Raw genomic sequence first — 23,918 nt, 5'->3', positions numbered from 1 at the left:
GTGCCGTTGAGTCGATTCCGACTCATAGCGACCCTATAGGCCAGAATAGAACTGCCCCATAGAGTTTCCAAGGAGTGCCTGGTGGATTCGAACTGCTGACCCTTTGGTTAGTAGCCGTAGCTCTTAACCACTACGCCACCAGGGTTTCCTTTATAGTTGTGCAGTATTCCATTGTATGTATGTAGCACAAGTTGTTTATTCATTAATCCATCGATGGGCACTTGGGTTTTTTCCATCTTTTTGCTGTTGTGAAGGCTTTGTGGTTTCTAATGAGAAATATTCAGTCTTTCAAGTTAGTGTTCCCCTATAAATAGTTTGTTTTTTTCTAGATGCTGTCATGTTTGCTTTTTCTCTGTCTTTGATTTTTAGTATACTCTTCTTTGAGTTTATCCTTTTTGGTGATTGAGTTGGAATTTGTAATAAAAAATAATCTGTACACTACTAGGTAATGATGTGGGGGGAAAATATACATTTATTAAAGATACTGATTTCTCCTCAAGTGCATATCTATAAATACATGTCTTCCATCAAATTTGAGAAGTTTCAGCCTTTGTTTCTTTAAATATTTCTTCAGCAGTCTTCCATCTCTCCTGGGATTCCAATAACATAAATGTTAGACTTTTTGCTGTAGTCCCGCAGGTCTCTTGGTGCTTTGTTCTCCCCCCGCCCCACCCCAACTTTTTTTTTCTTTTATTGAGATTGAATACTTTCTGTTGATTTATTTTCAACTTGCACTTTTTCATCTCCATTCTGTTACTGAGCCCACCGAATAAAGTTTTAAGTTCAGTTAATTTTTTTTTTTTCAGTTCTAAAATTTTCATTTGTTTTTTATAGCTTTTGTTTCTTTGCTGGGTACTGTGTCTTTTCATTCAGTTCCAGTTTATTTACTTTTACCTCATAGAGCGTAGTTAGGAGAGCTTTTAAAAGTTGTTTGGCTAATGCTTCTAACATTTGGCTTAGCCCGTGATCGTTAACTGTTGATTGTCTTTTCCCTTTAGAATTAGCTATGTTTTCTGGGCTTTCTTTATTTTGTCTATTGGTTTCCTTTGTAATCACCAGGTGAGAAAGACTATAGTGGGCTTACTACATATTTTAGTTATCTATTGCTTTGTAACAAATTACTCCAAAATTTAGCAACTTAAAATAATCTCATACAGTGACCGAGTGTTGGAAATCTAGAAGCAGTTTTGCTGGGCATTCTGACTCAAGGTCTCTGATATGGTTGCAATCAAGATGTCAGCCAGGGCTGTGGTGATCTGAAGGCTGAAGAGGATCCACTTCTAAGCTCACTCATTTGGCTACTGAGAGGAACCTTCAGTTCCTTGCTACATGGGCCTTTCCATAGGACTGCTCAGGATTTGGCACCTGGTTTCTCCCAGAGTGAGTGATCAGAGAAAGAGAGAGGGGGCAAGCAAGAGACTACCCAAGATGGAAGCCACAGTCTTTTATAACCTGATCTCAAAAGTGACTTACCATCATTTCTGCTCTGTGCTCTTGGTCACACAGACCAGCCTCTGTCTGATACAGTGTGGGAGGGTCCTATGCAAGGGTATGAATACTTGGAAGCAGGGATCATTGGGAGCCATTTTGGAGACTGGCTATCACACGCTGATTTGGTTGTATCTTGAATTCTGTGTGTTTCTAAGTTTTACACGTTTTTGTGATCGTTAAAATGAATTTCTCTTTTACATGCAGTGAGTTTTTCACGTTGTTTTAAATGGTGTCATAAATACAAAAAAACTTCTTGCCTCATGTTATCACTACTTTCTTTCTGTTTCTGTGGCCACTGTTTGAGCCTTACTGCACCATGTCTCCTTCCCACACCATGTCTCCTCAGAGGCAAGGATGGTGAGACTTCATCTCACATACTTTGGGCGTGTCATCAGGAAGGATCAGTCCCTAGAGAAGGAAGTGCTTGGTAAGATAGAGGGTCAGCGAAAAAGAGGAATGCCCTCAACGAGATAGATTGACACAGTGGCTGCAGTGATGGGCTCAAGCATAACAGCAGTTGTGAGGATGGCACAGAACTGGGCAGTGTTTCATTCTGTTGTACGTAGGGTCACTATGAGTTGAAGCCAACTTGATGGCATACAACACCACCACCCCACCACCATGTCTGAAATACGTAGAAGAGACCTCTGTGAAACCTTTATCCACACGCCATTCCATCTCAAAAAACAACTGCCATACACTGAGCTGTGTATGTGAAGATTGTTGAAATGTCAAATGTTTTGTTACGTATGTATTTACTACGATAGAGAGAGAGAGGGAAAACAGCTGCCATGGTAATCTGTATTATTCAAGAAAGAACTCAGTTGGTCCTTTACTGATCATTCCTTTGGCTCATTGTTCTAATCAACAATCACTTGACCAATATTTTGTCTCATTACTGCCATACCTCACCCCACCTTAGCTCAGTTAAGAAATGTGTAGTGGTTATTTGCCATTTTGATCACCAGCATCCAAACACCTTTCTTATTTTGGGGGCTTTCAAGATAGATAGTAGACAGCAGAGCAGGATTAGCAAGAGACTATTCATAGGAGAGGCAAGTGTCCAGGAATGACAGAAGTACAGAAGCAAGGGTCCAGAGATAGCAATACCAGCAGTGGCATACATGAGCAGATTATTCATATGGCAGGATCTTGACCACCTCACTTGATTTTTGTGCCTTATTCTCCAAGTTTCTCACCAATTCTGTGAGCTCCCTGACGTTCTTGTAACATACTCTTTTTGTTCTTAAATGAGCAAGTCAGTTTATGTTGTTTACAACCAAAACCCTTACCAATATAATATGTCACCCATTAAACAACTGCCATTCCTGCCTGAGTGGCTTTGTTCATGTTCATCCCACGTGAGCTATTCTTCTCTCTCCTCTCTGTCCATTACTTTACCAAACACCTAAACAGTTCAGTCTTACCGAAAACCTTTTCTAAGCAAGTGAGACCAATCTGACAATGCTTTACTCCACTCCTTACTTCTCCCTGCCCCCAACATAGGCACAGTTTACTAAAGTTCAGTATTCTGCCTATAACTATCTAAATTTCAGTATTCGTTTATGAATGTTAAGAAAACATATTCAAGGCAGCTAACAATACGTGAGGAAATGCTCAACATCATTAGCCATTAGAGAAATGCAAATCAAAAATACCATGAAATACCACCTCACCCCAACAAGGCTAGCATTAATCCAAAAAACACAATATCATAAATGTTGGAGAGGTTGTAGAGAGACTGGGACACTTAAACACTGTTGGTGGGAGTGTAAAATGGTTTTTACAGCCACTTTGAAAATCGATTTGGCACTTCCTTAAAAAGGATCCAGCAATCCCACTCCTTGGAATATATCCTAGAGAAATAAGAGCCCTCACACAAATAGATACATGCACATCCATGTTCATTGCAGCACTGTTCACGGTAGCAAAAAGAAGGAAACCTACAACGAATCCACCAGAAAACTACTGAAACTAATAGAAGAGTTTGGCAGAGTCTCAGGTTATAAGATAAACATGCAAAAATCACTTGGATTCCTCTACATCAACAAAAAGAATATCGAAGAGGAAATAACCAAATCAATACCATTCACAGTAGCCCCCAAGAAGATAAAATACTTAGGAATAAATCTTACCAAGGATGTAAAAGACCTATACAAAGAAAACTACAAAGCTCTACTATAAGAAATTAAAAAGGACGTACTTAAGTGGAAAAACATACCATGCTCATGGATAGAAAGACTTAACATAGTAAAAATGTCTATTTTACCAAAAGCCATCTATACATACAATGCACTTCCGATCCAAATTCCAATGCCATTTTTTAAGGTGATAGAGAAACAAATCACCAACTTCATATGGAATGGAAAGAAGCCTTGGATAAGCAAAGCATTACTGAAAAAGAAGAAGAAAGTGGGAGGCCTCACTCTACCTGATTTCAGAACCTATTATACAGCCACAGTAGTCAAAACAGCCTGGTATTGGTACAACAACAGGCACATAGACCAGTGGAACAGAGTTGAGAACCCAGATATAAATCCATCCACATATGAGCAGCTGATATTTGACAAAGGCTCAGAGTCAGTTAATTGGGGAAAAGATAGTCTTTTTAACAAATGGTGCTGGCATAACTGGATATCCATTTGCAAAAAAATGAAACAGGACCCATACCTCACACCATGCACAAAAACTAACTCCAAGTGGATCAAAGACCTAAACAGAAAGACTAAAACGATAAAGATCATGGAAGAAAAAATAGGGACAACCTTAGGAGCCCTAATATAAGGCATAAACAGAATACAAAACATTACCAAAAATGGCAAAGAGAAACCAGTTAACTGGGAGCTCCTAAAAATCAAACACCTATGCTCATCTAAAGACTTCACCAAAAGAGTAAAAAGACCACCTACAGACTGGGAAAGAATTTTCAGCTATGACATCTCCGACCAGCGCCTGATCTCTAAAATCTACATGATTCTGTCAAAACTCAACCACAAAAAGACAAACAACCCAATCAAGAAGTGGGCAAAGGATATGAACACACACTTCACTAAAGAAGATATTCAGGCAGCTAACAGATACATGAGAAAATGCTCTCGATCATTAGCCATTAGAGAAATGCAAATTAAAACCATGATGAGGTTCCATCTCACTCCAACAAGACTGGCATTAATCCAAAAAACACAAAATAATAAATGTTGGAGAAGCTGCAGAGAGATTGGAACTCTCATACACTGCTGGTGGGAATGTCAAATGGTACAACCACTTTGGAAATCTATCTGGCGTTATCTTAAACAGTTAGAAATAGAACTACCATACAACCCAGAAATCCCACTCCTCGGAATATACCCTAGAGATACAAGAGCCTTCACACAAACAGATATATGCACACCCATGTTTATTGCAGCTCTGTTTACAATAGCAAAAAGTTGGAAGCAACCAAGGTGTCCATCAACGGATGAATGGGTAAATAAATTGTGGTATATTCACACAATGGAATACTACGCATCGATAAAGAACAGTGACGAATCTGTGAAACATTTCATAACATGGAGGAACCTGGAAGGCATTATGCTGAGTGAAATTAGTCAGAGGCAAAAGGACAAATATTGTATAAGACCACTATTATAAGATCTTGAGAAATAGTATAAACTGAGAAGAACACATACTTTTGTGGTTACGAGGGGGGGAGGGAGGGAGGGTGGGAGAGGGTTTTTTACTGATTAATTAGTAGATAAGAACTACTTTAGGTGAAGGGAAGGACAATACTCAATACATGGAACGTCAGCTCAACTGGACTGCACCAAAAGCAAAGAAGTTTCTGGGATAAACTGAATGCTTCAAAGGTCAGCGGAGCAAGGGCGGGGGTTTGGGGACCATGGTTTGAGGGGACTTTTAAGTCAATTGGCAAAATAATTCTATTATGAAAACATTCTGCATCCCACTTTGAAATGGGGCGTCTGGGGTCTTAAATGTAACAAGTGGCCATCTAAGATGCATCAATTGGTCTCAACCCACCTGGACCAAAGGAAAATGAAGAACACCAAGGTCACAGGACAACTAAGAGCCCAAGAGACAGAAAGGGCCACATGAACCAGAGACCTACATCATCCTGAGACCAGAAGAACTAGTTGGTGCCCGTCTGCAATCGACGACTGCCCTGACAGGGAGCACAACAGAGAACCCCTGAGGGAGCAGGAGATCAGTGGGATGCAGACCCCAAATTCTCATAAAAAGACCATACTTAATGGTCTGACTGAGACTAGAGGAATCCCGGCGGCCATGCTCCCCCGACCTTCTGTTGGCACAGGACAGGAACCATCCCCGAAGACAACTCATCAGACATGAAAGGGACTGGTCAGCGGTTGGGAGAGAGATGCTGATGAAGAGTGAGCTAATTATATCAAGTGGTCACTTGAGACTGTGTTGGCATCTCCTGTCTGGAGGGGGGATGGGAGGATAGAGAGAGTTGGAAGCTGGCAAAATTGTCACGAAAGGAGAGACTGGAAGGGCTGACTCATTAGGGGGAGAGCAAGTGGGAGTACGGAGTAAGGTGTATGTAAACTTATATGTGACAGTCTGACTTGATTTGTAAACGTTCACTTGAAGCTCAATAAAAGTTAATATAAAAAAAAAAAAAAAGGAAACCTAGGTGCCCATCAGTGGAGGAATGGATAAACAAATTGCGATATGTTCACACAATGGAATACTATGCAATGATAAAGAACAACGATGAATCCACAAAACATCTTACAGCATGGATGAATCTGGAAGGCATTATGCTGAGTGAAACTAGTCAATCACAAAAGGATAAATATTGTATGAGACTATTATTATCAGAACTCAATAAAAGGGCTACACACAGAAGAAAACATTCTTTGACGGTTAGGAGGGTAGGGACGGAGTAAGAGGGGAATTCACTAACTAGATAGTAGATAAGAATTAGGTGAATAGAAGGACAACCTACAACATGGGGAAGTCAGGACAAGTGGACTAAACCAAAAGCTAATAAGTTTCCTGAACACAACCAAACACTTTGAGGGACAGAGTAGCAGGAGCAGGGTTCTGGGGGCCATGGTTTCAGGGGACATCTAGGTCAATTGGCATAATAAAGTTTATTAAGAAAATGTTCTGCTTCCCACTTTGGTGAGTGGTGTCTGGGGTCTTAAAAGGTAGCGAGCGGCCATCTAAGATGCATCAATTGGTCCCAACCCACCTGGAGCAAAGGAGAGTGAAGAACACCAAAGACACGAGGAAAATATTAGCCCAAGAGACAAAAAGGGCTACAGAAACGAGAGACTCCATCAGCCTGAGACCAGAAGAACTCGATGATGCCTGGCTGCCACCAATGACCACCCTGACAGGGAGCACAGCAGAGAGTCCCTGACAGAGCAGGAGAAAAGTGGGGTGCAGAACTCAAATTCACGTAAAAAAACCAGACTTAATGGTCTGACTGAGACCAGAGGAACCCCAGAAAACATGGCCCCAGGCGCTCTGTTAACCCAAAACTAAAACTGTTCCCGAAATCAACTCTTCAGACAAAGATTAGACTGGAGTATGAAACATAAAGTAATACTTAAGAAGAGTGTGCTTCTTAGTTCAAATAGATACACAAGACTAAATGGGCAGCTCCTATCTGGAGGCAAGATGAACAAGCAGAAAGGGATAAGAGCTGGTTGAATGGACACAGGAAATTTGGTGTGGAAAGGGGGAGTGTGCTGTCACATGATAAGAATAGCAACTAGGGTCACATAGTAATAAATGTATAAATTTGTGAGAAACTAACTTAAGCTGTAAACTTTCACCTAAAGAACAATTAAAAAAAAAAACATGCAATTAATCATAGTCAGATCACAAATACTAACACAGGAACAATAGTCAATAGAAAAACAAACCTACCCTAAATAATCCAGAAATCTACTTTGGTTGTTATTCATACCATCTTTCACCAATTAATCCATAAACAGCACAGCTAAAGGAGGTACTTCATATTCATTTGTCATCAGTCAAGATTAACTAATAAACCAAATAACTTTTTTTGACAATAAGATTTCTTTGAGCTTACCTTGAAATATAAACAATGATACCTTACTTCACCAGGCAGTATATACCATCTAGTATATATAGGGTTGCTATGAGTCTGAATTGACTCAACGGCAACGGGTTTGGTTTTTTTTTTTTTTTTTAGCCTGTAGGTACAAAGATGAAAAGCCATGTCTCTACTCTGAAGAAGTTTAAGAGTTCAGTGACAAAACATACACCGTCATGTGTTTCTTAACATCCAGAATACATTCTGTGAAATAGGACACTGTAATTTGGACATTGTCTTAGCTATCTAGTGCTCTGCTATAACAGAAATACCTCAAGTGGATGGCTTTATCAAAGAAAAATTTATCCTCTCCCAGTCTAGGAGGCTAGAAGTCCAAATTCAGGGTGTCTGCTCCAGGGGAATGCTTTGTCTCAGTTGGCTCTGGGGGAAGGTCCTTGTCATCAGTCTTCTCCTGGTCTAGGAGCTTCTCAGCACAGGGACCTCAGGTCCAAAGGACACACTCTGCTCCCAGTTCTGCTTTCTTGGTGGTAGGATGTCCCTCTCATCTCTGCTTGCTTCTCTTTTATATTTCAAAAGAGATTGACTCAAAATACAACTTAATCCTGTAAATTGAGTCCTGCCTTATTAACATAACTGACTCTAATCCTGCCTCATTAAGATCATAGAGGTAGGATTTACAACACATAGGAAAATCGTATCACAAAATCATAGACAACTACACAGTACTGGGAATCATGGCCTAGCTGAGTTGACACGCATTTTGGGGGGACACAGTTCAATCCATAACAGACGTTGTGCAAACGCCATATTATGTACAAGATTGCCTCTTAACAACACTGTCACTCTGTCTTTAGAAGCTTTAAAGCCTGGCATTGACTTGACAATTTATGGATGAAGACCCTTTCAGGAATTCACTTCCAGAATAAGGATGTTTCATCCATGTTAAAAATTTGCTGGGCAGATAACCTCCATCTGCAATTAGTTTAAGGTTTCAACAGATTTTTCTTCTGCCTTCACATCAGCACTCCCAGACTCACCACTCACTTTCACATGATGCATCAAAAAATGTTTGAAGCACTTGAACCACCCAGAGCTAGCACTACTCTCGATTAGTCTCTGGTCCTGCTTTTGCTTTAAGCACCTCGAACGAGCTTCATGCCTTAGCGGTGGTCGTCAGTGTGCTGAAAGGACTTCGCCCTGGTGGCATGGTCATTCGAATCCACTAGCCACTCCTTGGAAAACCTATGGGGCAGTTCTACTCTGTTGTCGTATAGGGTTGCTATGAGTCAGAATCCACTGGACAGCAGCTTATACATATATATGTACCTTAAACATTTAACTTAAAACAACTGTATGTTCACTTAAATTTTTTTTTGAACTTTTTATTTTGAAATGATTTTAGACTTACAAAAAAGTTACAAAAATATTATATCGAGTTCTTGCATACCTTTACCTAGTTAACATGTTATACAACAATAAAGCATTTGTCAAAATCAGGATATTACTATTAACAAATCTGTCTGTAGACCGTATTCAAATTTCACCAGTTTTCCCACTAACGTGGTTTTTCTTGTCCAGGATCCAATCCAGAACCCCATATTGCATTTCATTGTATTTTTTTTTTCCTTTCCCTGTAATGGGTTTTTTGTCTGTATCTCATGACTTGGATGCTTTTGAAAGGTGCTAGCCAGTTATTTCGTAGAATGTCCCTCAATTTGGATTTGTATATTTTCTTGTGATCAGATTGAAATATTTCTGGTTCTTCCACTATAGCCTGTTATACACAGTTGTTTGTAAATGTATATTGTTGTGGATTTGTGCCGTTGGGTAGATTCCGACTCATAGCAACCCTATAGGGCAGAGTAGAACTGTCCATAGAGTTTCCTAGGCGGTAATGCGGAAGCAGACTGCCATGTCTTTCTCCCATGGAGTGGCCAGGCTTTTAACCATTGTGCCACTGGGACTCCTTTAGATCCATATTTAACAGATCACATATCAAATGGTGAAATTTAGGTGCTTTTTAGAGAGTAGGCCTTTGAATTTGCTGCCACCCAGTAGCTATTAAAAATCTGTTGAAAGAAGTAAGAGAATTTCCTTTATTCCTAAAATACAATAAAATTTACTTCTAGACAAGTTCTATCTAGTATAATTTAAATTTAATTTTCAACTTTCTGTAGTCACATTTAAAAGAATATAAAGATAGAGGGGAAATCCTGGCGGCGTAGTGGTTAAGTGCTATGGCTGTTAACCAAGAGGTTTGCAGTTCTAATCCGCCAGGCACTCCTTGGAAACTCTACGGAGCAGTTCTGCTCTGTCCTATAGGGCCGCTATGAGTCGGAATCGACTCGACGGTAGAGGATTTTTGGTTTTAACGATACAGGTAAAATTGATTTTAGTAATATAATTCAGTATATCTAAAATGTTCTTTCAATATGTAATCAATATAAAATTGTTAATATATTTACTTTTTTTTTTTACTAAGTCTTCAAAATTTAGCCTGTATTTTACTTTTATAGCAGATTTCAATATAGGCTAGGCACATTTAAAGCATTCAGAAGCCACATGTAGCTAGAGACTAATTTTAGGTAGTACAACTCTTGACTTAAATCAAATCATAGTGTTAATCTAGACTGTATTTTGGTCCCTGTGGAATTGTTTTCACTGAATGTCCCTTTGGTGCAATGGCGTAGGTACTCTAACAAAACACCCAAAAGAAACTCATTCATGTATGGATTAAATTAACGGCAACAAATTGTTTACTGTTTTTAAAATTACATTTAAAATTTTTTGCTACTTGTGATTCTGTTTCTTTCAAAATTAGTTTTTGTTTCAGAGTTAGTGTCAGGTAAGTTTTGGAAATTCAAAAGGAAATCAGGTTAGCTCTCTAGACTTAGAAATTACAAAATAATAAATTGGATAGGTAAAAAGAGTATTAACAATTAGCTGATGCACCCGTTATTTTATAAAAACTGGTAAAAATTGGTACCCAAGAAGATGCATTATGTAACCAGCAGAGAAGTTGGTTAGTGTGAGGCCAGAACTAGAATGCAGAGCTTCCGATTCCCTGGAAACGTTTGGGAGTTCAGAGATAGGAACCTTTGTTTAAAATGAAGCTGAATGTATAGGTTATATGTGGGATCTTAGTGGCTGTATCTTAGTCTACACAAGTATGTCTTAGTTTCTAGGAGGGTGAGGAGAACAAAACATTTATTTTTAATGAATATTGGTAAGCCTTTTTATAAAAAAATTGGATCGTGTGTGCTAGGTACCTACTTTTTCATATAATGGCTTCTAAGCATCTTTCTGGGTCAATAAATGCCACTCTGCTAAATTTTTATGTGGATGAACGGGCTGTTTCCAGCTTTTCATATTATCTGATTAACAAACTTGTGGCTCAATCTTTGGCATATCCATAGTTATTTTCTTAGAATTCAATTAACAGACACTCATTGAGTACTTGATGCAAGGCATTGAGTAAAAAGTAGTATACAAGGTACTCCTCTTTCCTTGTAGGCCTTAATAGCCTGTAAGCAGATAATTATAATATAGGGTAAGAGAAATTATGAGAGAAGTGGATATTTTGTGGGACCGTCTAGGCCAGGCACCGATGCAGACTTAGCTAGAAGCGAGCTTGAGGTTATCAGAAATATCTTCCAGAAGAAGTAATGTATAAGCTTAATCGTTCTTAAATTCTTTGAAGTGAAATTGGTAAGTTTATTGGAGGCCCACCTTCGTGAGAGGTTGGGTCTGTAAAAATGAGTTCCAGAGAGAAAAGAAAGGCTCTTCTTTAAATTTTCAGAATTTGAAACTGTTTTTGAAAGCTCTAAAGAAATGTGCTCACGCTGTAGAAGGTACTGTTATTAGTTGCTATCAGGTCTGTTCTGACTCATGGCAACCTTACGTACAACAGAACGAATCCTTGCCCGTTCCTGTGTCGTCCTCATGGTTGCCAGCATGTTTGAATCCATTGATGTGGCTATTGTACCATTTTATCTCACTGAGGGTCTCGCACTCCCAGCTTGGCTCTCTGCTTCACCACACATGAGGTACTCCTTTAGTAACTGATCCCTCCCGATCTTGTGTTGAAAGCAAGCAAGTGAACAGTGTTCTGTTGTGAACCATAAGGTTTTCATTGGCTAAATTTCATGAGTAGATTGCCAGGCTTTTCTTAGTCTGGAAGCTCTGCTAAAACCTGTCTACCATGGGTGACCTTGCTGGTATTTTTGCGAAACCGATGGCCTAGCCTCCAGAATCATAGCAGTATACAAGCCATCACAGTATGACAAACTAACAGATGGGTAGTGGGTCCTCAGAGTAGGAAATATAAGTAGCTGTTCATGTTCTTTGTTCTTGTCAAGAGAATGTTCTTTTTCTGTAGTATGTAAGGATATAGTTACAATGATAAACATGCCAATTCTTTACCAACTGTTGTTGTTATTTAACAGTCAAGTCCATCATCTCCAGAACCAGCTAGTCTTCCTGCAGAAGATATTAGTACAAATTCCAATGGTCCAAAACCCACAGAAGTGCTAGATGATGACAGAGAAGATCTTTTTGCAGGTAATTGTGAATATCTTTGGTTTTTAATAATAGCCAGTTGTAGTATGTATCACGTTAGATAAAAAATATCCTCTAAAGCAAATTTGAAATCTTATGTAAGGTATTAATGGTAGCTCTTCTTGTTAACAACTAAATCACTTACGAAAAATGTTGACTGTTGAGAAGAACAAGAAATGGAATCCCTTTCTGGTTTTAGGCTTTTAGGTATTTGGAAATAAATTACATATTATAATTTGATTATTTTGTTTTTACAACTTGGACTCAAAAACAACGGTGTGACAATCATTCTTTGAGAAATATCAGAGATTGTATTCTTTATATTACATAACAAATTACAAAGCAAAATTAAACTGTAGATTTAAAAATCACTTTCATTAATATTCTGTATATGTTCAAAATCTGTTTTTTAACGAAAATGCTGTAGTGTTTACCACTTATTCTATTTTGATTGACTTTTAGGTGAGTAAATTGATGCTTGAAAAGTTTGTTTTTGATAAGGGAGAAAAATGTGGTATAGTACATCCTAACTTTAAAATGGGTTGGGTGAACTTTAAAATATATGTGTATATTGGACTCTCCAAAAACAGTTGTCTACTTTTAAGGTTAAAATTTAGAGACAACTTATTGTTTTGATATTAAGAAGTAAATACCTCTTAGAATTAATGACAGAAAAAATAAAACAATAAATCTTTGTGTATTTGACATCTTACCTGAACTGGTTTTTATAGTGGTTCAGTATTCAAACTGTATTTCTGAATAGTATTTCTGCATTTTTTGTACAAATACGCTTGACGATAAAATTCCCCATCACAAAGCTCCATGATACCTTTCTGTTTGATTAGTTCTATGAAACATTGCCGCCACAAATAAATTTATTTATTTTATCATGTCAGAAAATTGAAAATATACCAAATACCTAAAATGTTTCCTTTTTTTCTTTTCTTTTTTAAGCTACCTAACAACCTAGAGACAAATCTCAGTTAACCAGAGTTGTAATGCTCCTTGTTCCCTTCTGTGGACTTTTCTTTCCAGGCAGCCCTTAAAAAATTGTTTTCTGGCATTTGTGTTTTAATCTGAGATGACATAAATCCTTTCTCTACTAAGCAGGTACCATCTAAAATTGTTATGTATTCCTCTAATAGTATAGAAGCATATATAGAAGTTTTGGATTATCCATTTTATTAAAGACTTTTTCACCTGGCAGCCAGAATTCTATTAACACCTGAAGAGAGAGAGAGAGTGTGTGTGTGTGTGTGTAAAGAAAGAGGGTTGTTTTACTGTGTGCACAGCTGGTCATACAGTTAGTCAAGTGGAGTATGCAGTGATTTTTGCCCACTTAGCTTAGGAAATAATTAGTCTTTTAGTTTACCTAGAATTCTGTGCTAAATATTGTGATTAAAATGTGGTCCATGTCAGTGTTTGTTTTTTAAAAAAATAAACAGTGACTAGAGAATAATAAACAGCCATCTCTTTCCTTTGTTAACCTACAATTTATCTTTTACGTTAATGTCAGCTGCATTTCATAATAACATCATTAGGCGACCTAAAACGTACTCTAATTATTTTTGTGTAAGTGAATTAACACTACACTTGTATCTTTTGGAGCCCTGGAGGCACAGTAGATAAGAGCTATGGCTGCTAACCAAGAGGTTAGCCGTTCAAATCCACCAGCCACTTCTTGGAAATCCTATGGAGCAGTTCCATAGGGTTGCTATGCGTTGGAATCGACTCTACAGCAACGGGTTTGATTTTTTTCGTTTGTATCTTCCTTATAACACATTTTAGCAGGTATACCATTTCTGCTTCTGTGGAGGAGTATGGATGGTAAAAGCTGTTGTCCAGTGATGAGAACATGTACTTAGTGATTTGTCCTCTGTCAGAGCATAGAATATAGATACTGCTTCAGTGACCTAGCCATTTTGATTCTAAAGCCTTAGAGAGCACGACTATATTGGTACATATGTTAATGTGTTTTGGATAGGATTCCAAGTACTGTATGTCAGAAGTGATGCCAGAATAAGTTCAAGTATGACAGACGATTTACAATTTAGAGTATTCACCAGATGCGATTAACTACGGAGCCCCTCTCATCCACCATTTGTTACATAGTTTCCAAAAGTACTGTACATACTAAGTGACAGTGAACAAATTGCCAGAAATAAAATTATCCTAGACTTTGAGGAGAACTTGTTTCTGCCAGAGTAACTAGCTTATTTCACATATGCTGTTAAGCAAATACCAATTGCAAATTTAATAAATATTCTCTTGTTTTAAAAATCCCATGGCATCTGTCCTGTAAATGAAATATTATTTAGTTAACATTGACATAATTAATGGCTGCTTGTCCTCAAGCTGTGGTTTCTAAGGAAAAGTTAATCGTGGTACTTATAGGGCATCTTCCTTAACCGTTAGGTCTGATTTAAATTAAAGCTTATTAATTTTAGTATGCTAGTTCACCTATGCTAAAAGAAACCTTGAGAAAAAAGTTTAAGGCAAAATTATATAGCAGTATGTTGAACCTCATAGCAACCCTATAGGACAAAGTAGAACTGCCCCATAGGGTTTCCTAAGCTGTAACCTTTATGGCAGCAGATCACCAAGTCTTTTCTCCTGCAGAGCCACTGGTGGGTTCAAACCACCTATGTTTTGGTTAGCAGCTGAGCCCTTAACTATTGCGCCACCAGGGGCACTATGAGTTGGAACCTAACTGTCCATTTATTTCCTGTTTTCCCTTCCATGTTAGCTACTTAGATCATAGTTAGCTTTTCTGGTTTTGAGGTCTCCTACTGTTTATGAAGCAGCCTGTCAAGAGTCAGTACAAAGAACATAAAACATGGTGTCATTGAAGTAAAGTGAGATTGAAAAGTTAAAACAACTTTATCTGTACTGATACCGCCATAAATTCATTATCTATTTCGAAGTTGTCTATGGCTCTGTTGCTAGTACCAGTCCCCTTTTAGATTCTCTTTGTTTTTTTTTGTTTGTTTGCTGCTTGTTTTTATGCTAGTTATTCTGCTTATTGTTTGTAGATTAAAGACCTCATACCTCCTAGCTTTGAGATATTGTTTCTTTTTACTTTCTCATGTTGACTTTATATCTTTAAAAAATAAAATAAATACCAGCAATCTTAAGAGCCAGAAGTTGCACATAAGCTTTTAGTTTATTATATAGGGTCGTCTGTAGTCTATTTTCAACATCTGTAACCTGTTGCATTTCCTCTGATTACTATAGTTTGAAAGATTTTGGTTAATTTTATTTTAAAATACATAACTATAAGAGATCTGTGCTAAGTGAGGATTCTCATCAACACGAGGTAACCAGTAAGAATAACTTGATAAAATGTTGACCTGTACAACTTTATTGGAGGTATATATGCTGTTATTACTATATTTTTTGAAGTATGAAAATGGCTCACTACTACCACTGCTACCTCCCCAAACCTCTAGGAACCTAAGAACCTCAGGTTAGAAACCACTGGCCTGATTCTGTGCTTCCCTCGCATTCCTGCCATTCTTTACCTGGAATCAGTTCTACAAACCAGAACTGTGGTTTACATTATTGTCACTGATTGTAGTTTTCACCTTCCTGGCTCTGCTTTTTGCTTGTTGTTCCATTTTCACGGAATCCCTCACCCCATCCAAATCTCCTCAGATCAGTTTTGTAAACTATTCCTGATTTTCCCCAGTCTAAAGTATTATCTCCTATCTGAACTTATAGTTTATTCTGTAGTTCATATAGCAGTTAAATGTCTTGTAACATTCATTTTTTATTCTCTTGGCTATTATTTATGTCTTTTATTATTATTTAACATTCCACATGCTTATGTCTTGTTTTCCCAACTAGATTATAAGCTCCTCAAGGGCAGGTATGATAGTTTACATTTCTTTGTGTTTCTCCATTGCACTTAGCACAATGTTACATAGCTCGTAGACACTCAATTTATTGGTATGGTTTGATTTTAAATGTGTTTAATTTTGATTTTTCAAGTGAATGAGAGCATTTTAAATTAAAACCTAAACATATATTTTGTTTATGTCATATTAGTCAATTCAACTAATATTCAATATAATACTCAGTAATCTTTGGCAGTTAATCGCTTTAGATTACTAACTTTGTGGATTATCCATAACAGATTATTACAGATTATTAATCCCAGTTGGGATAATTTTGGATAGCCATCTGCCCTAAAATTTGTGTTCATCTGTGTAAAATAATAATAATGTAAGCCCGAATAAAAGATTTGGAAGGTAAGTTACCACAAGTATAAGATATGTAACATACAAACACAAATGAATGCGGAATTATCCACATCATTGGCTTTTTTCCTAGCCTTATCCCTATCAGTAGTATAGATAATTAAGCCAACTTAATGGAATTCTTCTTAAAACCAACAAAGTCATTGTTGGTTTCAAAGTTATGATAAATAACTAAGGAAGGATTCATAAAATTACTTTGTAACGGTTACTTTGTGTATTTGTGGGTAGTATACAAAATATTTTTCATAATTCATTAACTGCTATATAGAATTTTGTGGGTTTGTTGCCACTGTCCTTAACTAACTTGTTTAATTTATGTCTAGAAGCCACAGAAGAAGTTTCTTTGGACAGTCCAGAAAGGGAACCCATCCTCTCTTCAGAACCTTCTCCTGCAGTCACCCCTGTCACTCCTACCACACTCATTGCACCCAGAATTGAATCAAAGAGTATATCTGCTCCTGTGATCTTTGATAGATCCAGAGAGGAGGTATGTGATAATGTTTTTACTCTAAATTAATGTATAAATAACAAGTCTTTTGTTTCCTTCCCAACATCCCTTCCTAATTAACGTTATTCCTAATTAAGGCCTTTCAGATATTTTAGGAAAAGAATGTGGAACTAAAGGAGTTGGCTTCTAATTTTATCTCCACGACTCTTTAACCCAGTGACCTTGGGTATATCACTTCTTTTTAAGTCAAGAAGTTTGTCATTTGTTACCTTAACATGATAACTTGTGGCTCTCTGAGTTCTTATGATGGTCAAATAAGACGATGTGTGAAAGCACTTTGAAAACTGTTAATCACAATAAAGTGGTATTTGAGTGATTTCATTTGATAAAGTACATAAAGGTTGTTTACTGTTTTTTCTTATTATGCTAAAATATATGGGATATAAAGTTTGTCATTTTAACCATTTTTAAGTGTACAACTCAGTGACGTTAATTATATTTGCAGTGTTGTGCAGTCATCACCACTACTTATTTCAAAAACTTTTTCATTATCCCAAAAAGAAACTGCACCCATTAAGTAACAACTCCACATTCCCCCCTTGCCCAGCCCCTAGTAACCACTAATTTACTTTCTGTCTCTGTGCATTTACCTGTTCTACATAGTTTATGGAAACCCTGGTGGCATAGTGGTTAAGAGCAACGGCTACTAACCAAAAGGTCAGCAGTTCACATCCACCAGGTGCTCGTTGGAAACCATATGGGGCAATTCTACTGTGTCCTGTGGGACATGAGTCAGAATCGACTTGATGGGAATGGGTGTTTTACATAGTTCATATAAGTGGGGTCATACAATATTTGTCCTTTGATGTCTGGCTTACTTCACTCAGCTTAATGTTTTCAAGGTTAATCCATATTGTAGCATGTATCAGAACTTAATATTTCTCTTTATGGTTGAATAATATTCCATTATGTGTATATACCACATTTTGCTTATCCATTCATCTGTCAGTGGACATTTAGGTTGTTTCCACCTCTTGACTATGTGAATAGGCTGCAGTGAACATTGATACACAAATATCAGTTTTTAATAGGGTGAATTCATGGTATGGAAATTAGAGTAAATGGGAAAACTATATGTTTAAAAGCCACTTATATAGAAATAAATCATTAAAATAACCATGGTTAAAAAAACTAAAACTAAAACACAAGGGATGATCAGAGGATACTTCCTTCAAGGGAAAGAAACCAGACGTAAAAGAGCATTTCCTGGATAATTCCATTTCATGAACTTTAAAAACAGATAACACTAATGTACAGTATTAGAAGTCATGGTGGTACAGTGGTTAAGCACTCGGCTGCTAACCAAAGGTCGGTGGTTCAAACCTTCCAGCTACTCTTCAGGAGAAAAAACCTCGTGATCTGCTCCCAGAAAGATTACAGCCTAGATGATCCTATGGGGCATGTATTTTGTCCTACAGGGTCACTGTGTATTGGAATCAACTCCATGACACACAATAACAACAAAGTCAGCATAGTGGTTACTTTGTTGGGTTGGAGGATGAGCTGTGGCTGGAGGGGAAGCATGAGAGGGCCTTCTGAGGTAATGATGGTGTTTGTTTCTTGATACAGGTTCTGGTTTAACATATGTTCACCTTATGTTATGTTTATTTCAACTTACATTGAAAGTTTATTGAGCTCACTTATATACTTTTCTGTATGCATGTAGCAATTCTAAGATTTTCTCTTTAAAAATGTGTGCAAGAGGAAACCCATTAAAAAATATATGGTTAGAAAAATTCACTTTTCTTTAGATAGTTTTAGGCTATTAATTTTCCTTTGAAAAACTTGCAAGACAATCTTTGAGTTTTCTTCTTGAGAATAACAAAGGTTTCTTGCAGAGCTGCCATTTGGATTACTTATTTATAATCATTAAAAGGTAACTTCTGTGTAGTCTCAGGATTATCTTTTTTCCCATTTACTGTTTTTTTCAGTGAGCTTTATAATACTACAATTGATTTGAAAGAGAAAATGTGTTTATTAGGTAGGTTGGAGAAATAGTGATAAAGTTGCTTTAAATATAATATGTAATTTCTGTAGGTGTCTGGGATTGTAGTGGGAAAAGTAATGGCTACCTCCTGGTTATTAAAGAGAAGTGATACAACTTTGAAAAGCAAATATTTAAAATAAGAATTATTTCAAAAATCTGAATCTGGAGATTGAGTATATAAAATATAAAAAATCCACAGTGTTCAAAAAGAAAACTAAAACATTTTCTTGTGTCTGAGGGGTTATAAGAACAATTGTCTGTCACTTCTATAAATAAATAATCCTTTTTCCACTGTCTTTGTGCTTTTTTTTTTAACACAGTTAGAAAATGGGAAAGCTCTTACTGTTTTTCAGAAATGAGTGCTGAGTGGCTTTTTCAAATTATTTGATGTGATATGACCCTCATAGAAGATAGATGATAGCAGTTATTAGTGTTACGACTGTAACATAAATTGAAGTATTTTAATACTAAAAAAAAAAAAAAATTACCTCTTCTAGATTGAAGAAGCAGCAAATGGAGATATTTTTGACATAGAAATTGGTGTATCAGATCCAGAGAAAGTTGGTGAGTCAGTACTTATTTTTTATTTTCTTTTTAGATAATTGATTTTCTTGTTTTTGTTTGCTAAATGCATCATTACAGTATTAAAATGGCACTTTTTATTTTTAAACTCGTGATTTTTAATAATGTTTGACTTTGCTTATAGGTGACGGCATGAATGCTTACATGGCGTATAGAGTAACAACAAAGGTGAGCCTTCTTTGCTGACGTGAAAGCCAAAAGTCAAGACACCATCGTGCTTTCCAGGATCTGCAAGTGGTGTGTGTTGGAATTGTTGTCAGTCATGAACAGCCACATTAAGGAGTTTGAGCTTCTTCCTGAGCATGATGGAGAGCCATTAAAGAGTTTCAAACGAGAGTGTGTTGTGGCACAATTAGATTTTTGTTTTCGAATGATTTTTCTAGCCTCGGTATGAATTAGGAGAGGCAAAGTAGAGGTCAGGGTTTCTACTTAGACCATTGCAGTTATTAAAGGCTTGTAGTCCTTTAAACTTTAAAAGTGAGAGTCTGTTGTAGCAAGTCACGGCTGTGAGAAGTAATAGTTTAAACTAAGGAAATGGTTCTGGGGCTGAGTGAAATATATGGTTTCTTGAGTTATTTAGGAGGTAGAATCAATGGGACTTGGATGTAAGGGGTAGGAAAGGAGGGGCACACCTAGGTTACTAACTAGAGGAACTGCCTGACTGTGGGAGTACTGTGAAGAAAGGCAATACAGGAGAAAACACAATACAGATGGGGATGGTATTTTGTTAATTCCTCTAACAGATATTTATTGAACACCTCCCACGGGGTCAGTCCCTGTTCCCAGCACAGGGATATAGTAGAACATAATAGACGAGTGCTTTTCTTATGAGTGTTGTATTAGAGTAGGAGAAAATATGGTGAGTTTGAGATGCCAGTGAGATTTAAGTGGAGGCATTTGGATATATAGGACTAAAGACCGGAAGATGAACTGGGCAAGAGATAAAGATTTAAGAATCATTACCATAAATATGAGTGGATGAGATGAGTCAAGGATAGAATAAACCAAGTATTTATATCCTCTTAAGTTTCTGTTAAAAAAAAAACAACTCTTAAGTTCTGTTTTTTTAATTGTTAGAAATCTATATATATTAGCTGCTCTGCATTCTTTTGCAAAGTAGACCAGTGTGTTCACAGTTAGGTGTGATATTAACTTCTAAATAATTACTTAATAATCAAAATTTGAAATACGTCTTCTTCATTCATAGACTTCCCTTTCCATGTTCAGTAAGAGTGAATTTTCAGTTAAAAGAAGATTCAGTGACTTTCTTGGCTTGCATAGCAAATTGGCAAGCAAGTATTTACATATTGGTTATATTGTGCCGCCAGCTCCAGAAAAGAGTATAGTAGGTAAGTATGAATCTTAAAAAAAATAGTTTTTGTTACTGCTGTTAGTTCAGTTTTAACTGTATAGGTTTGTGGATTCCATAATCATTCACAATCATTGCATCTGATAAAGTCTGAGGGAGATACTGAATTGAAATATTCTATTTGTGATAATCATTCACTGGTTGAAGAGCATATAGCTGGTAGTTTTATTTCTAACACCTGAGGATTTTGATGTATATAATATAATGATGTTAACTATTGGATCAAAATTTGCCAAATTGAAAACAACCAGAAACTTTCACCACTTAAGGTCATTAGAGTGCCATTTTACTGAGACATACTTCTTGTTTTGTGTTGTTGAATCGATTCTGACTCATAGCAAACCTAGGGACAGGGTAGAACTGCCCCATAAGGTTTCCTAGGATGTAATCTTTATGGGAGCAGATCCCCAGGTCTTTTCTCCCTTGGACCCACCAGGTGGGTTCAAATCAACTTTTCTGCTAGCAGCCAGTTGCTTAACCATTGCACCCCTCGGGCTCCTGAGTCTTACTTAGAGGATACTTAATATAACACATTTTTCTGATGGATGGAGATGTTTGGCCCTTGGTTACACATCATCCAAAAAGAAGATTTGGTCTAACCTCACTAATATAAGAACTGTTTTAAACTCAGTTTATTTCTTAACTCAATTTAAATTAAAAAAAATTTTCTACTCATACAAGTAATAACAGTTTAGTTGAGAAAATGCAGGAAATTACAAAACAGGAAAAAAATCATTAAAAGACATATCATCTCTTAACAATTTTGTAGAATTTTTTTTTTCAGCCATGGGTTTTTAACCTTTATTTTTCGTTTTACTTAAAAGTATTATTCTGGAAATATGTTTAAAATGAATTTTTACTTTTTAAACATTTGGTTTAAAAAGCAATTTTATTGGTAAATTTGTTATATTCTTAATTCAAAATTTAGTTGAGTAGTTCTCAAACTTTTTGTTCTAAGGATTCCTTACATGCTTTAAATAATATTTTTTGTAAAAGGAAACAATTTTTGTGAAAAAATTTGATAAGTGGCTTTTTTTTTTCTTTACAATTTTGTAAATCTCTTAATTTCTGGCTTAATAGGAGATAACCTGTGCTCTCTTATCTGCTTCAGCACTCAGTCTGTTGTGATACAACACATCATATAACCTTTCTAAAATTCCACTTAACACTCATGAGAGAATGACAGTAAAAAAAAAAAAAAAGACAGCTGGCGAAATGGACACGTAAAGAGAGAGAGAGTGAAGGGAGGGAGCAGGCTGTCTCATTGGGGGAGAGCAATTGGGAGGATGTAGCAAGGTGTATATAAAGTTTTTGTATGAGAGACTGACTTGATTTGTAAACTTTCACTTAAAGCACACACACAAAAAAAAAGACATAATATTTAGTATTGTTATGAAGGAGCCCTGGTGGTGTAGTAGTTAAGAGCATGGATGCTAACCAAAAGGTTGGCAGTTCTACCTGGTCCTGTAGGGTTGCTGTGTGTCAGAATTGACTCAACAGCAATGGGTATTCCTCACTGTATCCCAGACCACACTTGGAAAACTGCCAGTCTAGCTAGTAATCTTATTTCTCTCTTTTCTAAACAATTATGTGGGTATCTTTTGGCATTCTACTGTCTATATAGGGACCTTACCCTTCTGTTTACCTCTTTCTGTGACTTTATATCGTACCTCTGTTTTTATATACTGAAAGAGGAAAAGCAATCAATTATTATTCTCATTTTGGTGGCTAGACGCATGCTAGCCTAGTCCTGACACATTAACCAAAAAATATTTAATAAGAACTAAATTCTCACGGTCAAGTTCATTGTGTTTCCATCTAATTTTTTGTCTGAGTCTTAAACCTTTGACAGATTATTGCAACGTAGTAAATAAAAACCAAAAAAATCCAAACCCATTGCCATCAAGTGGATTCCGACTCATAGCGACCCAATATGACAGAGTAGAACTGCCCCGTAGGGTTTCCAAGGAGCACCTGATAGGTTTGCACTGCCAGCCTTTTGGTTAGCAGCAGAACTCTTAAGCACTATACCACCAGAGTCTCCATATAGCAAACAGCACATGTAATTTTAAAATAGAAATAAGAAACTAAATCCTAAGTGCATTCTTCCCTCTTACTGATTCTTATAGCCTTCACAGGTTAAAAAGAGACAGTGGCACAGTCCTGTTATCCAGATACATGACTGGGTAGCCAATTATAAGACTATCAGTTAAATTATAGGCATAACTAACATTCATTGAGTGCTTACTGTGCTGAGTACTTTACCTGGATTCTCTCATTCAGTCCTCCTAACAACTTTATGATATTAATTTATCGTTGTTCTTACTTAATAGGGAAGGAAACTAAGGTTCACCGAAGTTACATAACATGCCCCAAGTATTACAGCTATTAAGTGGCAGAGCTGAGTTTTGAATGCAGGCTATCTCACTCTTATTACCATTATTCTATTCTGCCTTCTTTTAGTATGATTATGGTTTGTTTTTATTTTTCACATAAAATAGAAAACATTTCAGTCTTTAAAAATAATGGTATATGTTTGTGGAATTATCTGTCAATATACATTTAAATTGTTTTAAAATTATTTGTATGCCACTTCATTCCAAAAACGATTGAGGCAATTGGAAAAATGTACATAATATAGAAGTACATATATATATAAACAGTGTGATCAGAATAGTAAGATGAAGTTTGAAGTAACTCAAAGTTCCTCAAAATATGTGCCATAAAACCTTTTTTTTTGTGCTTTAAGTGAAAGTTTACAGTTCATGTTAGTTTCTTATACAAAACTTTATACACACATTGTTACGTAATCCTAGGTGCTCTCCCTGTAATGTGACAGCATACTCCTCCTTTCCACCCCGAGTTTCCTGTGTCCACTCAACAAGCACCTGTCCCCTTTCTGCCTTCTCATTTCGCCTCTGGACAGGAGCTGCCCATTTAGTCTAGTGTATCTACTTGAGCTAAGAAGCACTCTCTTCACAAATATCATTTTATGTCCTATAGTCCAGTCTGATCTTTGTCTAAGAGTTGGCTTCGGGAATGGTTTCAGTTCTGGGCTAACAGAAAGTCCAGGGGCCATGTCTTCCAGGGTTCTTCCAGTTTCAGTCAGACCATTA

General features: G+C 36.8%; 1 protein-coding gene across 1 annotated transcript in view; it reads left to right on the top strand.

Annotated features, from left to right (window-relative positions):
* SNX2 (sorting nexin 2) overlaps positions 1-23,918 on the top strand; it is a 79,523-nt gene that overhangs the window by 19,803 nt on the left and 35,802 nt on the right. Inside the window, exons 2-6 of the mRNA XM_049873566.1 lie at positions 11,986-12,100; positions 16,680-16,843; positions 19,349-19,415; positions 19,558-19,601; positions 20,641-20,782. Of these exons, the coding sequence (XP_049729523.1) occupies positions 11,986-12,100; positions 16,680-16,843; positions 19,349-19,415; positions 19,558-19,601; positions 20,641-20,782 (532 nt within the window). The remainder of the gene's footprint in view (positions 1-11,985; positions 12,101-16,679; positions 16,844-19,348; positions 19,416-19,557; positions 19,602-20,640; positions 20,783-23,918) is intronic.

This window comes from Elephas maximus, chromosome 2, assembly GCF_024166365.1.
Source record: "Elephas maximus indicus isolate mEleMax1 chromosome 2, mEleMax1 primary haplotype, whole genome shotgun sequence".
NCBI classification, from domain to species: Eukaryota; Metazoa; Chordata; class Mammalia; order Proboscidea; family Elephantidae; genus Elephas; species Elephas maximus.
The sequence above is the reverse complement of the archived record's forward strand: the minus strand, read 5'-3'. Positions and strand labels throughout refer to the sequence as shown.